The following is an 18,027-nucleotide window of genomic DNA, read 5'->3' on the forward strand; positions in this document are numbered from 1 at the left end:
TTTTTTTTTTTTTTCTCTTCGCCCTTTTCCGTCTCTCCGGTAAGTGTAATACACGTAATCCACCATATAATAAATAATACGAGAAGGCCACACGTTATGAAGAGAAATATAATACAATATAATATAAAATATTATAAATGTTTATTTATTTTTACATTTTCCTGATTTATTTAGCTATAAGTAACTATTATAAGTGATGATTAAGTAGACGTTATTCCCTGTGACATACGTGAAGGATGTTCACCAATCTTCCATCCGACATCAAAAGTTCTTTTGACAAGTTGGGGTTCTCACGAATCTGAGGCTGATGATAAAGAACTTCATTGGTAACTTAACTTTATGATATTATTGATCTACCAACTAAAAATATTTATGACTGTATAACTAACTAAACTCCACATATATCGATCACCATTTGGATGTAATAATAAAAATACAAGGGAATGTTCACTTGAAGTCAAATCTCCATAGGATAAGCTGAGAACAGCAGAAGTCAATGACAATTATCTTTATACCCACAATATTATAAAGAAATGAGCTTTTGGTTAATTAAGCGACCATAATTTGAGTAACCAAGCTTTTTTTTACATACTATTTAAACTCTTAGAGATGCATGCGCATGTTTTGGAGAGATGCAGAATATAATCGATGACAAGATATTGAATATATGATTTGGAAATACCTCTCCGATGGTATTTGGATATCATCTTCCTATACAGTATACTTCGACAAGCTGTTCCTTTCCGTATATAACTCCACATAAATTAGGCTTTGCTTTGAAGTCAGTTGTTTACACATTATAAATGAGGACTAGATCTAGCAGGAAAAAAAAAAATCCTATACTTGAAAGAAAATAATGTACCTGTCCAGGACTCATTTCAAGACTCGATTATCCTGATAAGAAACTAAGATGTCTCATCTGAGTTAATTATATGGGATAGAATGATCCAATGTTTTCCCATCTCCTTCAACATCATCCTTTATACTCGATAAACCAATATCTGATTCTAATTGGCAGTATTTAACTCCATCGTCATGGTCTAATTCTTCATATTCATTTTCCAAACTATCATGTCCACCTTGATCATTTCGCATCTCAACTTCACATGGTTGATTTTTCTCAGGAAATTCAACTAGGGTGATTTCTGGGCGATCAAGACTGAGTGACTGCTCACCGCGTGAAGTCGATGCACTGCCGCTTTTGGCCTGAACCAAGTCAGTCACTCTAACCTGTTTTAGCAAGTAGTTTGGTTACAATGTGTTATCACATGAAATAATACAGTTTAGGATATAATAACAGAGGTGTAGCAGTAATCCAATCACCTGCAGTGGCTTCATAACATCAGACTCACGGTCGTCACTTCTATTTAGCTCTTCTTGAGCTTGTAGCTCCATAGAATCTCTCATGAGTTGTCTCAAGAAAGTCACATCATCAGACATGACACCTAGCCCTCTCAGCAGCTTCGAGCCAAGTTGTAAACTTGTCTGCATTAAGCGGAGTGTCATCAGGAAAATGTAAGAAGATGCTGAATACAAAGCTTGGTGTTAGATGATGCATGCAAGAAGATCTTTAAAACATTTCCAAGAACAAAGTATTAATACTTCTTTAATCTACCTCAGCATTTTCAAGAATAGCATCTGTAGCACCGGCTTTCTTTAGATCTAACAAATGAGCAACATCCTGAGCCCTGGCATAGATAGGAACCTGTAAGAAGACATTTAATTAGCAAGTACTGAATTGCCAATTATAAAGAAAAGTATTGATGTTACTGCAATATAGCCATGTACGCGTACTTTTGAAGTGCAAAGATACAAAACATAAACAAATGAATAGGATAGGAAACACTTTGTTAAATACTTTATGGTTTTTCTCTAAGCATAATTCTCACACCAACTATTACATATTTGCAGAATGAATGAAATAAAATAGAAACAATGAACATAGACATGCTTAAGTGAAATAAATTTTACCGCAGGAAAAGCAAGTCTTATTCTTTGTACTGCATCAATGGTCCTACTTTTTCCTGTGTACATGACCATGACAGCTTTTGGAGAAGATATACCAGCAGATTGCAGAACTGCTGGGCGTGACCCATCTCCATACAGTATGGGAAAACCCAGTTTCCTTGCTGCCTGGTTGGAACAATAAGAGCATCCATCTTCAACAATTAGAATATAGAAGATTAAGATCCACATCTATCGGCAATAGCCAACTAGACAATCTCGGTTAGTGAAAATATCATTTTGTACCTTGACCACACCTAGGTTGAGATCAAATACAACATATGGTAACCCCAGGTTGTCATCTTCGGATGCCAATGGAGTTGATAAAAAATTAGCAAGAACCTGCATTATTGGAAGCTAAGAGCATGAGTAAAATGTACATTCTGATTGAACTATAAGTCTATAACTATGGCAATCAGTTGGCAGCGGTAATACCTGGCCCATTTGCCCAAACCCTACAATAACCACTGGTTCAGTTGCATCAAAGCTTATCATGTCAGCACCTTTCTGTAAAGCAAAGACTTAATAATTCCCAAGGAGTGAACTAGCAATGAATAAAAGGCCGATCTATCACCCATGACTTAAAGAACTAAAATAGTCTACAGAAATACCTCTTTTACTTGAAGCTTCTCATCAAGGATTTCAGCAGCTTTTCTTCCAATTTCATTAAGCCAAGGTGTCAATGCCATTGACAACACAACGACGATAATGAGAAGCTTGTTTAGCTCAAGTGGTAGAACGCCAAGCCTGATTGAAAAGGAAAGTCCGCAAGAGTGCATTAACAATTTTTTTTATCAACTAAAACTTTTTCTTAGACAGCTTATTAATAACTGACCTGTTTGCTAAAGAAAATACCACAAAACCAAACTCTCCTCCTTGTGAAAGAAGCAATCCTATTCTTACACTTTCTTGTAAGGTTAGTCCAACACGAGGGCCTATTGTAGTAATAATCATTGTCTTGATAACAATTAAACCTGCCAAGAGGGAAAGCACATTTGGCCACTCTCGGAATAGGAGCTGCATAGCAGAAAAAGTTAAAGAACGCTGGATGAAGCTCATAGGATTTCATATGGTAGTTGTAATTGGAACAATACTAGAGCAACTTGAAAGTGCATGCACTTGAAGTACTGAGATACAAACTTCAGACTTATGAAAAAAAACTGTTCACTGACTTGCTTCCATGACTTCCAACAAAAATACAATATTCAATAATTTTTTTACCAAGATATAATAAAATTATGCTAAGCTTCATTCCAATTTTGACTTTTATGTATTAATTGTTGAGCACATAAAGGCAAATGTGAAACTACAGACTCCAGTTTCCAAGTCAAAATAATGTCACTGAAGAAGGTATCAAGGAGATATCTCCAAATAGATGGCAACAAAGACTTGAGGTTTGAAGTCAATAAATGCAATAAACTTCAGGTTTACTAAAAGTTGAACAATTGACTTGATTTAATAATTTTAAGTGAACAGATATTATTAGATAATCCCATAGTGCCTAAATTTAACAAATGTTATGCTCCCATACAAATTCGGAAAGAAGAAGCACATTGTCAGCATATATAAATTAAACGACTACAAATACTGCCGTGATCAACAAGAAAGAATGAATGATGGGATTGTTTGTCTTCTGTCTGTTTAATAGGAACTGATTCTGTAATCTATACTAACAAAAAAGATTCCATCAGGCCATGACAGAATTATCAATCAGCAAAAATGAATTGCTGAATTGTTTTTTTTTTGCCCGTTTAATAGGAACTAATTCTGTAATCTACATTAAAAAAAAAGATTCCATTAGGCCTAGGGTTCCAGACCATTGTTTTGTGGTGTCGCCTTTCAGTCAAAAACAAAGGTTTTAATAATAACTTTTCAGGCTTTTTGTGTCTGGTTCCATTTGATAGTCTGGACCACTAAAATGAACTATGTAATCTGTATAATGATGGGCCTCTACCTGATGATGGACAATGCCAGACATCATGAGGAATCCAACATACAGTTCCGTTCATGACTAAATGATTGTCTCTATTTCGTATCAAAGTGAACCTTGATCATTGAGTGAACACTCTTATGAATTAATAAAATCCGCCATATGACTATATTATCAATCATAAATCACAGAAAGCACATTAAAATTCAGACTTGGTCTCTTTAGCTTTTACGTAAAGTAACAGCGTAATTCCTCAATCTATCAATCATTAGTTTTACAGCATTCTACTCACCTGTTACTATACAAAGAACCTCTATTCCAAACCAAGAACCAGTTGAAATCACTGAAAATATTTCCTCATTGACTCAAACTTTCTAGTGATGATGGGAACATTGACTTTGCATCAATATATTTTGCTGACTATTTAGAAGAGTTTGTTTTTCATCACAAGAATGTGGACATTTTAAAACACAGAACAAGTTCCATTATCTTTATATCATAATATAAACAAAAGCTAGTGAAAAAGAATCACAATAATCATTGACAAATAGAGTTCAAGGTAGACTCAGCGACTTGGATTTAAGAATGTCCATGCTGGATCGTGCTGACCTTATGACAATATTATGTCAGCGCTATAATAGGCTAAGGATATGCCAACATTGTGCTGCCCTATAAAAGGGGCCATATCAGGTGGCAAAGAGCACCATGCTGGTTGACATATCACCAACTTATGAGCCCATGCAGTAAATATGATTTCTCAACATTGCACAACACAAGAATATATTCCTGAAATAAAGTTGAAGTTGCTTAAAGCTAGTGATGATACATAAATTAGTTAAAAGACCTGAAACCAAGTACATTCTGATTCTGCAATAAGTGGGCATATAATCCTCGACATAAATATGATAGTACCTGCATGTCGATTGATGTCCCTGTGGCAACAAAGAATAGTCCAAGCAGTAAACCTCTGAAAGGCCTTATGTCAGCTTCAATTTGTGTCCGAAAATTTGTCTCTGCTAGAAGTGCTCCTGCCAGAAATGCTCCTAACTAGAAGTGACATTTGAAATTAAGTACACTGAGCAGAGTAACAAGCTCAGCAACCTAAAAAAGAATTACATATCCTACCGTGTCGCTGAAGCCCAACATTTGAGTAAGAAGTGAAGTCCCTGACACTGTGAGCAGGCACAGAGCAACAAAAGCTTCTGAGCTCCTTGACTCAGCAACAACCTGTGCTAACACAATAGTTTTTACCTTTTACAGGTATTGTGCCAATTTTAATGGATTCAGAATGCGTTGCTGAAAGAATTTCATACTGACTTCAAATATTCGCCTAAGAAAGTATTTTCCTCCAAGGGAAAGGAGACCAAGTCCACCTAAAGCTTTCAGACTTTCAGCTGCTAGCATTGGCCAAATACTTTCCTTTGCAAGATTCTGAAATTAAAGGACAGCAAAAGTATTATATCATACAGTTTATAATTGTTTCTTTACTTCAATGAAAGTTTATAATGGCAAGAGTATATTTAGCATGACATTCGATTAAAGAGAATGGTATGATGTCAACTGATATAAAATTAAACAATTTGTTGAATCTTAGAGGAACTTTCTAATGTTAAAGTGCCCAAAACTGCATAGAAGATTAAAAAAACGTAAAGTAATCTAAGAGTAAAATTAAGATAAAGGATCTAGATCTTAGTCAAAATGTATGGCCAAGTGATGCCATAGTGTAATCAGTTTAAAATTTAGCGTCCATCACGGAAGCAAACAGAAAGGTAGAGGAAGAAAGAGCTGAAACGTCTTGGTGGTAGGGTACATAAATTGGAGCAATTCTTGTGGGCAAAAGTGAATTAGCAAAATAGGGGACATCACACATACTTTATGTTAGACTATGGCAACCAAACCTAAGAATGAAACATGAGCATATATGTGAATCTATAAGACAATTTATTGACAACAAAGATGAAACAATAATTTGGAACTAGTATATACAGAAACCAAGGGGATGTACTCAAATATGCAATAAATTCCAGATGAATGAAGACCTAAAACTTGACCAGGTTGTGAAAAAGGCCAAACTTGTACTGATAAAAAAAGGTCAAATTTAATTATACCTATTGTGAAAGGGAATTGACAACCCCGATCACAAATAGTCATCACAGAGCTTAACTTCTATATTGTGCCTTAGATCCACATCTTTTATGAGAACAAATAGCTTTGGCATGAATTTTATGTTACACTGTAGTTCTCTCAGATTAACCCAAAATATATATATATTCAGTTTCCAAAATAATTTGACAAGTCACAGGCAGTAGGTACCCACTTTTTCTCCAAATGGGAGCTGAAGACGGGTTGGGACACTAGTGAAGAAGCAATAACATGAGACTATGGATCAGGACCCATATATCAAGCTAGAACATCTGTTTACAAATAAAATATGTCATTAGGTTGGTAAAAGCCACTAAACAACTCCAATCCATGCCTAGGACCAGGAACAGTAAATTTATCAACATTTTATTTAACTTGATAATCATGAAATAATTCACTGCATTGTGTTGCTTTTCATCAATATATGTTAAAATTAAAAGAAATTAAGATAGTTTTATGGTAAATTCCTTTTCTCATTTTAATCTTATGTTATATGAAAAAGCATCAACTAAATAGTTGTTAAAAGCAAATCCGAATCCTATCAGAAGAGGTACTTAATATACTTCACATTGTCTTTCGCTGAGCAGGAAGAATGTAGAAAATAAAACTTCATTAAAATATATGCATCACTAGGATGCATCTCTTTCATCAAAAACTTGTTGCAAATTAAATCAAATCTTTTTATTACCTGACTCTCAAGCACTGGAAGAATCACCAGTAAAGGAACAACTGCTATGTCCTGAAAAAATCAAACAAAAGCATGCATTCACCAAAACACTAAAACAAGTAACCTAAAACCTTCACATGGAAAACTTTCCATCTAAGAAAATATATTTCATAAAACAGAAAATGCAACAGCTAGAAGAATAGGAACCTGCAGAAGAAGAACGCCTAAAGTTGCAGAACCAAAACGTGTAGGGAGCTCGCCTTTCTCTGCAAGAAGCTTTACAGGAAAATTCATAGGTTAAATAGCAAAAATATCTTAATGATGCTCAAGCATAGGAATCTTGCTATTGTAGAATAATGATCTAAGTTCACATAAAAGAGAAGATAATAAAATCTCATATATTAATTTCTTTATTCATCCACTTATATTCCTTCTGGTTTATGCTCATGGTGAGAACTGAGGAAACTAATAAGCTTTGAACAATTGCTTTCCTTAAGTCATCACAGAGCTCTTTAAGATAGTTTTAGTAGTTTGAGGTGCAATCACCATGTTTTCAAATAAGAATTCAAAGATATTCTTGTAATATATATTATTCTAATTCCTATTAATTTGTTGTTCTGTTAATGCCATCACCTTCAATTGATTTTTGTCTTGGTAGCACTAATCTGTAATCTCCTGCCAAGGCAATTATGTATATCGATTCCTTTCCAGGTCATATTTAGTCTACTACAAATATTATTTAAATTGACATCCACATTATTATCCTTCTCGTGTCCTGAGAAAATTCATAGTCAGTCTCAGAATGTGTTGAGTGGCAAACCTAGCACTGGAGGTAAATATGGAAATACTTCTTTATAAGGTAAAAATACAACCGGTAGGCTACTGCCTGGTCAACCGGTAAAAATATGAAGTGGTTATATGCACACCTGTAGTACAAAAGCAGAAGATGATAATGAAAGGGCAGCTCCAATCACAATGGCTTCATCAATGCTTCGAATATTGACCTGCATTGCAGCAAGCAAACCAGGTATCTTAACATCACAGAAACAAAAGCAATATTAATGCTAATAATTTATGATTTACTGAATTAATTTACATGTAATAGAAAACTGTTTGTTCCTAAAACAATTGGTGGAAGCCTCATGCACTAGGCCACCCTTTTTGTTATAAAAAAATAAATTGTTTAGGTTATAGTTTAATGCCACAGAAATAATCTGAAATGTGAAAGATGTCTCACCAAAGATCGCAACCAAGATTTCAAAATCTCAACAAGAACAACCAATACAGACCGGTATTTACTGGTTCAAACAAGTATCCATGCTAAAACATATTGATGTGTGTCATTAGCAGATCCATCAAAATTAGATATATTAAAAGATGATTGAAGATTTTGTGACATTAGAAGATCCATCAAAATTAAAATTATTATATTCCCATTATTTACACCATCTAGAGATGTAGCTTAACCAACTTCCTATGGACTCTTTCTTTATGTGGCATCTTTTGACAAGACTGATTATTGGCTGCAACACTGAAAAAGAAGGTAGGTGAACACCCAAAATACCTTTTTCTATTTTTTATACCATGATTTTCTATGGATAATTTTTTCTGTGCAGAATATCATTATCAATTTGTAGAGATTTGATTTTTCACTTCAAACCGTTCTTAAAGAAGATGTCACATTGTTTGCATCAAGTCTTTCAATTAAGATTTGCACCTTACATATAGAACCCATTTGATGGCAAGCTTAGATCATGTTGATGACAATATTAAAAGGCAAATCCAAAAGAAGTTTGAAAAACACTAAACTCATGTGAAATGTCTTTTTAGCAATTGACCACTACAAGCAGTTTGAGGACATATTGGTTGCTTCCATTTATAGCTGAACCCAAACATGTTCAGTACATTCATCTGTACATGACTAGCAATATTTCTATGACAAAATTGGTTGTATTGTATAATTATGAAGCCCAGTTACGAACTCGAGAAGTCATGGATATGCTGATACAAGAATTCTTTAGAAAATGATCAGGAAAACAAAACTATGACCACAAAAAAATTAATGATAAATATGTGGCATTTGTACATATATGACAAGTTTGAAAATTAATAAAAAAATATTTTTGCAACCTAATGCTAAATCTTGATAAATAAGCTGCTTCTCCAATAAAATGCTCTAAGTAAATAAAAAGAATTGAAAATTCTAACAGCATCAGAAAAGACTAGTGTTATCAGAAGTAATTGCCATTTTGCAGTGTTCCATGTGATGGCAATACCACAAGAGAGGATCATTCAATTTATCCATTTCCACCAACAAGAGTTCATGGTTTATTGGTTAGATGTCTGAATAAAGATCCAAGGAGTAACACTGAAGAATCTAGGGTCTGAGCTTATGTTATCTCAGAGGGGAAGAAATATCTGTAGCATCTGACATGCAATTGAGGAGGGTTTACTGAGTATCAGTGACAATATATATCCAGTATTAACATGGCATGCTTTGAGGTGCCCATATTAGAAAAATGCTTACAGTATCCAGCTCTTACAATGCAACAAAAAAATTTGCAAAAAACTATATTAATCTATAAAATGACATTCTGGCAATAAGTTCAATTCACAAACATAAAATCAAAAATAACAAAGTAAAATTTCCATTATCACTTTATTAGATGATCAAGGAGGAACCCTCACCAGATCAGGTCGTGAGTTGAAAAGAAACTGCAAAATCTTTGTTCCAACAGCCCCATTAGGAGGAAGCTCAAATGCTGTAAAGGCAAGAGTTGACAACACAACCTTCAAGGCATAGGATGTGAAGCAGGGTGAGCACCATTACATGTCAACCATTAAGCCTTATAAGTTATAACGAAACCAAAATTGATTTCCAAGAACGATCACAAGGCACAAGTAAAAAACACAAATATCATGGATCTAACACATGAAAGATGTTTTAGGACTATAAAAGTCAAATCATAAGGATATAAACTGGGCATTTAAGTTTAAGCTCTATTTCCATCAACATGGTTTAAAAATGCACTTTATTTCAATACAAGTTTTAATGTCACAGAACTGCAGGTTTTTTGTAATGCTTCAGGCTGCATGATGTTCCAAACAAATATGGCATTCTTCATAACAAAGTCAATAGGAGCAAAAGGAAAGGGAAAATTGATGTTTAGAACATGCAGGAGGAGTTAAAGTAACAACATGGGTGACATAGGATGAAGACATCAATGATGAAGTTTTTATATTAGTATAAAAAATAATATAACCTGCAGTTGAATTTTGGCAAAAGATATTTGATGCTACAAGTGCCTAACACTTGCATATTCAAGTGAAATAAAAGCGACAAAAGATTAGTTGGGTCACCACTCCTTTCAAAAGACTAAGCTAGTAGCAAAAAGCTCAACAATATAAATATTAGCATTCAATCGTCCCCATCACAAGTAAGTGAACTGAAAGATTATAGAACTTGACACAATGGGATATTTGGTGCCAGGCCTTGCACAAAGGTCCACATGCAGGTAAAGTACTGGATGAAATTAGTTGACTCACGATACCATGATAAAGTCATAAAACAATTAGTTGACTCACCACTTTTCGTAAAAGCTTAGGCTAGTGGGAAACACAAATAAGTTTTAGTAAGAAGCACCCATGAACTCAACAAGCATGCACATAAATTTTACATATATGATGAAAGAAATAAAAATGAATAATTAAGAAGAGAAATAATAGTTTCAATAAATGGTACAATAAAGACAAATGTAAAAAAATCAATGACTAGTTTAGCATCTTTTGCAGTCATCAACATTTCCAAGTAAATTCACTCCTCGCTGTCCTATATACTTGAGCATATTGCATGGTGCCTTGAGCAATGATATCCAAGATACAAATAGAAAACATTTAAACCACAGTAGTAATAAAGAGTTCAAAAGAATGTTAAGATAAAACCTGTGTCAAACCCAGTCCAAACGCAAATTTTGCAAGAGCTTTTAGACGTGCCAATGAAAGCTCTAGTCCCATCTCAAATAGCTGTAGATAATAGAATCACATGGAAAGTAACATAAGTCATAAAGAAGACTAGCATAAATTTTTACAAGAAATTTAGTGTTGACTAGAGCTTGTCAACAAATTTATGGATGTCAGTGGATGAGCAGGCATATCATATCGTAAATTCATATCCCTAAAATCTTAAGCTTTTCAGGTGGACGAGTGGCAGTGTGGCATATAATAAAAGTTTGGCATATTCTGTAACATTATAATCAGGATGCTCATTATAGAACCCAAAAATAATTGAAAGCCTTTGTCAAGTTTCATTAACATACAACATTTGCATTTACATAGAAGTATTCATGACCTATTTTGTTTGTTTATGTCATGATATTATAATGAGCAATGGATTCAGTTGGCACTCTTGGTTCTTTAATGTCATTGCATAGCTTGGTCAATTTCTTCTTATGTTGGGAATTGAATACCTAATACCAAATTTACATACTATGTTTGATAAGGTACTTGAAGAAAGAAAAAAAAGACTACCTAAAACGTATCTTTTGGGAGCAACTTCAATTGGATTTGATGTTAGCACAACCAATGGGCCAGGTTAGGTAGGAACCTTTCCAGGATAGTTTTGAGTTAGCAATAGGAAATCTCATTACACCCCACTCTCAGATTAATTAAGAGTTGAGTTGACATAAAACCAACCTGAGCACAGTATAAGTCTAGTCCAAACCAAACCAAAGCTAACCCAATTTGGTTTTCTACAATTTCTGTAAGTACCATGATCATTACGAGTTTTACTCATAAAATTTATAGTACTAGCATCATTTATTTCAGTTATGATCAACACCACTAATCTGATTTAGCTTGAGAGTCCAACCAAAACAATTTTGAACTAATAACGCCAGAATTGAAACTGAAACAAACTTTCATTTTAAATATACCCAGCTCATAAGTTCCAGCCTATTCAGATCAAAATGAAGCCCAAACATGCCTGGAGGCCAGCTCCATACCATTTATCAGCCGATAAAGCTTTACCTACAGGACATGCAATTTGCTTGGACCAAGGTTGAAAAAAGTTGCCCAAGTCAGCTTGGGTTGGGTTTAAGTGGGTATTTACAAGTACTAGGTTGGGTAGGGTTCACAATCAGACAGATCAAACCAACCTACATCTCAATCCTGTCCTTTTAAAACTATTTAATATGCTGTCTTGTCAATAATGTAAAACACATCTTTCATTTTTGCTATTTAAATGAACTATTGAATGTGGAGAGTAAAAAGAGGTAAATATAGGCAGGAAGAGCGACAAGAGAAATTTTACAGATCACTAGACGATACATAATCTTCAGACAAGTGCAAGTTAATTATAAGTTTGTGAAACAAACATATAGCAACAAACTTAATTTGCCAGAAAATCTATGCAATTTTTCAATCAAATAAATGACACCTTATTAGTTATTACATTTACACGTTCCGGAAGTAGGTTCAAGCACAACATAAATAAAAGCCCACACATTGCCAGATTATTTCTGCTCACTGTAAACAAAATCTTTTTATGGACAATTCAAACTACTATATTGCAACAGAGTCAATGTTACTGAAGATGACATGATTTGAAGATATCAATGACATTATTTATGAGATTAACTACTTCATTATAAATTCAGAAGGGAAACTTATAAATCACATAGCTCAAAGATAAGCATATGATGATCACCGCTAGAGGATGAGATGAAATTTCACTTGCACTAATCGAAAGAGTCTTAAGCGAATCAGGATCAAGCACAAAATTAAGAAAAAATTTAAAAATTAAAAGCAAGCATTTGGTTGTAGATAGATCAGAAATAGCATAAAAGACATGTAAATGAAACAAGAAGAAAAGCATACCAGGAAGAGAATCCCCCATTCTGATAGAAGTTTAACATCTGTGAGGTTTCTAATAAGACCAAACTGATTGAGTACTACGCCAGCACAAAAGAAACCAAGTATCTGCTCAAAATCACGTAAACAATATCTAAAAGTCTGAAGATAAGAAAGTCCATCTTAAATATTTAATTTCATCTTATCAGAAAAAGATATTGCACAATGAAGTTTAGAAGGCATGTAGGCATTGTTGTAAGTTGTAATGACTAATAACTATTGAAAATTCACTAGAAAGTCAACATGAGCATATCATAGAGCCTCTATAATTAGCATGATCAATTCAAAACAACCATGAGATTACAATAAAAGGAAACAAACACAACTGCCATAAATTAGTTTTTTCCTTTTAATTCTTATCAACAAATTATAACAAGTACTACATCATCTAACAAAAATGGTACAGAGAAATTAAAAATAAACAGATATATATATATATATATATATATATATATATATATATATATATATATATATATATATATATATATATATATATCAGTGATTTAAAAAGTGCTAGACGCCAAAAGGCGCTAAGGTGAAAAAACGCCCGAGGCGCTAGGCGCTCGCCCGAGCGAAACGATGCGCTAAAATATATAAATATATAAATTAATTAATTAATATAATTATTTAAATAAAAATATGATATTAAATTAAAAAATCTTACAGAATCAGAATATCACATTAACAAAAAATCTCAAAATTTAAAACAATAACAATAATTTCAAATAAATAAAAATTAGCAGTATTAAAATCAAAATAATATATTATTAATCTAATAAATAAAAAAAATATTGTTACTAGTATTCTGTTAATATACTGTTAACAGTATACTATCGAGTCGATGTGAGTAGAGGGAGTAAGAGTAAGAGTGGCAACAATGACAGCGGGAGCGGGAGCGACGATAGTGGCAAGCAGCGACAGCAGCGGTAGTGGTAGCGGAGCGATAGCGGTAGCAGCGAGCAGCAGCAACGGTATAAGAGTAAGACTGAGGCTGCTGACTGAGAGAAGCAGCAATGGTAGTAGGAGCGGGAGCGGGAGAGGCGATAGTGACAACGGCAGCAGCGGCAGCAACGACAAGCAGTAACAGTGGCAGCGGCAGCGGAGAGCAACGACAACGAAGACAGGCAACGATAGCGGAGAGAGGCAGCGGCAGTAGAGAGAAAATGTCAGCGACAGAATCGCGAGCAGGGTTAGGGTTGGGGAAGTTGCGAGAGGGATGTTGGGAGGCTGATATCGGTGCTTTAGTTGGTTCAATCGAAACAACTGAAGCACCGGAGACCGAACCAAACGTAAAACACTAGTTCGATCACCTGGTTTAACCCAGGCGCTCGCCCAAAGCGCCCGGCGCCTCAGCTCGGGCAAGCGCCTAGGCTGCGCCTCTTTGAAGCGAGGCGCCTGGACATGAAGCAAGGCGCTCTGGCCTCGCACTGCCTGAGCGCCTAAGCGAGTGCCCGAGCATCTACTGAAATCACTGATATATATCAAAAGATACAGCAAAAGAAAAAACAAACCAACCTAGGTAAATATTTGTGTCTGTAAAAGCATCAGTTATGGAGAAAGAAACTATATGCATCAGTTAATAAGAAAAAACAATATGGAATTATTGTGGAGCTCTAGATCCAGGTGCACATGCAAAATTAATTAGGATACATTAAGACATTTAGAGTACATCAATTTGGCTGTTAGATTTAAAGGAAATCTGAGTCAATGTACAAAGGAAGCCATACAAATCACCTAATCTGGTTTGAAAATGTTTTTTTCTTTAAAGAATAAGACAGCTAAAATTAACTGTTTGGCAGCTGTTGAAAGTGTTCGGATGGTGAAAAAAAAAAGATTTCAGGCTGAATATATTAAATTTATCTTATTCATTTTGTTAATATATTAAATATAAATTTAAAATTGTGTTTTATACAAATGGAAACAAATCCAGGTGCTAATGGCATATAAATGCTCCTGAAAACTAGCAGATAAAGTGACCTGATGAGGTAACCATCAATTTCTTTTCAAAATATGAAGAATCATAAGAAATAAAATAATATATATACGATAGAGAACCAAAATATATATGTTTAAACAGATATGTGATCCAAGAACACTCACCGGACTAGCTTTTATCATCCTGAATGCAGGCACAACCAGAACAGTGACAGCCAAGAATGTGAGAGTATCGAAACCTAAATCATTGATAACATCAATAGCACTAGCAACATCAAGTTGAGCTTTTATCTGAAATCTCCGCCTACATGTTTTTCTTCCGTTATAATTATAAGAGCCTCTCAGGCTAATACTCTTTTGTGTTGATGACAAGGAGTAGCCCCATGTCGTATTCCTTTGTGCAAACTCAAGATGGCAACTTTTGCGGAGAAGTGCAGAAGACTGAACAGGCAATCGTTGGTTACAGGAATAGAATATGTTCAGATGTATGTTGTGACTGGAGCAAGCTTTTACAGAATTTGACAGACATCCAAGAAAACTTCCCTGCAGAAATTAGATGCAAGTGGCATGAAGGTAGTGTACTTGAGCATAAATTTTGGTGCATACTTATAAGTTTAAAAGCAAACTTAAGATTTACCACCACTAATTGAAGACAAAAAAATACTTCCTGATAAGATACACTAGGAATAATGACCTAAATCCTCTAGCACAACCCCGTTTGCTGGGAATTTATGATGAATACAGTGAGAAAAGGATCTTCCTTACACTACATTCCAAATGTTAGATCTGGAAGGAAACAATTATCTGTATCATCTTCAGAACTTACTACAGTGAGGTTAGCTTCAAAACCAACAGGTCTTAAACATAGGTGGGATTTTTAGTAAAAGAATTACTGCCTACAAAGCCTCTTACATGGATGAGTTATTTGCATTCCAGGGTGTAGTATCTTACACTGAGAAATCTTGAAGGTCAGAAAAAGAAGAATATTCCAGGGTGTAGTATCATGGTAGAATGGATGCTGCTCAAAGATATTAGGAGCTTCTACGATTTAAAAATTTTGACAAGTTCAACACTGTGGTGGAGTAATCATCCCAGAATTTTCAGGTAATCTATATGCATGTAGTTCAGGTTATCTCTTTATCTTTTTCTTCCATTTAATAGTCTTGATGAAAAACATGAGTCTTCATTGCCTATCTTTGCCTAAAAGGGATTTTGCTGAAATAATATTATGTGATAATCATGTAAAAGCAATATAAAGTGGTCAGTGGTCACAAGGTGCTCACTAGTGACTCTCTAGCTTATTGGCCTGCACCCTGCCTGCTTACGGATCGTCTTCGTTAAAGGCTTTCTTACTCAGGACTAGTATCTTCTCTACTACCAATTAAGCTAATATACTCAACTTGCCCAGAGTTTGGCCTTCTTTTAGGAACTCATACCCACTAGGCTGATGCAAGATTGGAGCATGGTATGGAATGTGTAAGCCTGTACCCATGGCATGATAGTACTTAATTAAGTCCATCGGTACAATACCTTGCTTTCACTTGCAACTCTTTTCTCACTCACATGTCACCACAGTGTACGAGATCTTCAGGTGCTCTTAATGGAAGATCTGATCAAGAAGGAAAGAAGGCCAGTCCCACCCATTCATAAAGAGAAATGAAAGAAACAGAATGATTCTTTGACCTTTCTTCTTCTTCTCAGAACACGAGAAAGGCCCTTGGTCCTAGCATAACAGGAAATAAATCAGGTACCACGGAAAGCTTATTGGCAGCTGCCGACTTGCCGAATGGTAAGAGATGCAGATCAACTTCAATTGGCTCGGCCGGACCAAAGGAATAAGTAACCTCATCTGGACAGTTTGGCTCCTTTAGAGCGGGGGGAATCTTTGTTATTGACTATCCTGATCCTTCTTGAAAACTGCTTTTAAAGTAGTTTCCTTCCACTGGCGGATACCACTCACATGCCTCATTCAAGGAAACTGACAATGAGGCTGAAAGGGTTGTCCCTGGGACTCCCTCCCACTAGCTCTCTTAGAATAAGGATTGACTTTATAAACTAGAGTAACATCCAAGGTACATACTAGAGAAACTTAAATTTTCGAAATCTGAACCAAGCAAACCATTTTGCTTTAATTAGTCACAACTAGAATTTTTTTAACTATTAGTAATCTACAATGTTGTCCTCTACAGGTTTTTTTGTTTTTTAAGAATAATCCATAGTCATGCACATAAAATTGACATGACTATATCACAGATCCTTGTGTTCCCAATACCATTAATCTCGTATTGGTTAGAGCTGAGCAAAAAACTATGATACTAATTATTGATAGAGCATTTTTAACATATGAACCCGGTTGCTATGGAGATCATTCCACATGAGGGTGCAGTAATTATTGTTCAAGAAGGGAACTAATACAAAAACTGGACATCGTCGGAAGTCTATGCCACTAGATTACGAGCCAACACCAATATACTTATCTAAACTTTTTGTCTTCTTTGCAATGTGGGAGTAACTACTCTTAGAAACCCTAACAACCATCTTTATGTTAAGAGTCTCCAAGCCACGTCACATAATTGTTCTCCCTCCACAAGGCATGTATTATGTTCAATTAATTAACATTATAATGTCAAAAGTTCATTATATAGACACTTCTATAAAGAACGTCTCTAGTTAACCCACTTTAGTCATCTGGAAACATCAACTACTCAACCAGAAACCAACATAACTTGGCTTAACCATATTAAAGAAGAAAACCCACGCCATTACATTTCAAAAGCTTAAATTCATAGGTTATGGGCCACTTAATAAAAGCAGCTGGTATTTTTCATCTCTACACCACAAGAAACTGACATACTAATTATGTAATTAGGGACCAAATACAATTCATGTATCCAACAAGTCAAATGGAAGAATCGGAGGCAACTATCTGAAGACAAATTGAAATCGTAAGGTCAATAAAGAAAAGAAAAGGTAAAGAGGACTTGACATCATAATGATTAACCTTGAGGCAGAGGCAATCGGCCATTGCTTCCGACTGTTCCGGATTCTGAACGAGAAGGCAGGGAGGAAACTATCCAATCTTGATATCCCCCGAGGAGAACCAAACGAAGGAACAGCAAGAGATCGTCGAGCCCCGCGGCTCCAAATTCTCATGATTAGGATGAGCACAGGAACGACATCCGACGCAGCCCCGGTGGTCAGTCGAGTGATCTGGCGATGGGGAAAGAAGAGGACAAGAAGAGGGGGAGAGGCGAGCGAAGAGCCGCGCGGGCGTGGATTGGTCGAGTGAAGGGGAATTTTCCGCCACACTACGCACGCGTCGAGATCGGGTTCGTGGCTGAGGGGCTGTTGTTGGCCCGACGGATATTCCCTCCTGGTGGGTTGCCCGCTTATCCACTCGAAATCAACCCACGAGCGCATGGGCGATACGTTTTGTGCG

At 35.4% G+C, this 18,027-nt stretch overlaps 1 protein-coding gene across 1 annotated transcript; it reads right to left on the reverse strand.

The window, feature by feature from the left end:
• Nucleotides 1–659: 659 nt before the first annotated feature.
• Nucleotides 660–18,007, reverse strand: LOC103969488 (K(+) efflux antiporter 3, chloroplastic). Its single transcript, XM_009383027.3, has 19 exons — nt 17,590–18,007; nt 14,754–15,131; nt 12,618–12,719; nt 10,686–10,766; nt 9,432–9,533; nt 7,670–7,747; nt 6,951–7,019; nt 6,765–6,815; nt 5,252–5,365; nt 5,060–5,161; nt 4,847–4,981; nt 2,840–3,021; nt 2,616–2,751; nt 2,440–2,511; nt 2,251–2,346; nt 1,972–2,133; nt 1,616–1,705; nt 1,324–1,485; nt 660–1,230 (listed from the first exon to the last, which is right to left on the reverse strand). Exons 1-19 carry the CDS (start codon nt 17,611–17,613, stop codon nt 925–927), a joined length of 2,442 nt encoding a protein of 813 aa, XP_009381302.2. The 5' UTR covers nt 17,614–18,007; the 3' UTR covers nt 660–924.
• Nucleotides 18,008–18,027: the final 20 nt, after the last annotated feature.

Source organism: Musa acuminata, chromosome BXJ2-10, assembly GCF_036884655.1.
Source record: "Musa acuminata AAA Group cultivar baxijiao chromosome BXJ2-10, Cavendish_Baxijiao_AAA, whole genome shotgun sequence".
Lineage (NCBI taxonomy): Eukaryota > Viridiplantae > Streptophyta > Magnoliopsida > Zingiberales > Musaceae > Musa > Musa acuminata.

Excerpts from the sequence above, each read along its gene's own strand:
- LOC103969488 (XM_009383027.3), bottom strand. The coding sequence starts at position 17,613 with ATGGCCGATTGCCTCTGCCTCAAG. Across the intron at positions 6,816-6,950 it reads TAGGCGTTCTTCTTCTGCAG|GACATAGCAGTTGTTCCTTT; the intron begins GTTCCTATTCTT and ends TGATTTTTTCAG. Across the intron at positions 2,134-2,250 it reads TCAACCTAGGTGTGGTCAAG|GCAGCAAGGAAACTGGGTTT; the intron begins GTACAAAATGAT and ends TGTTCCAACCAG.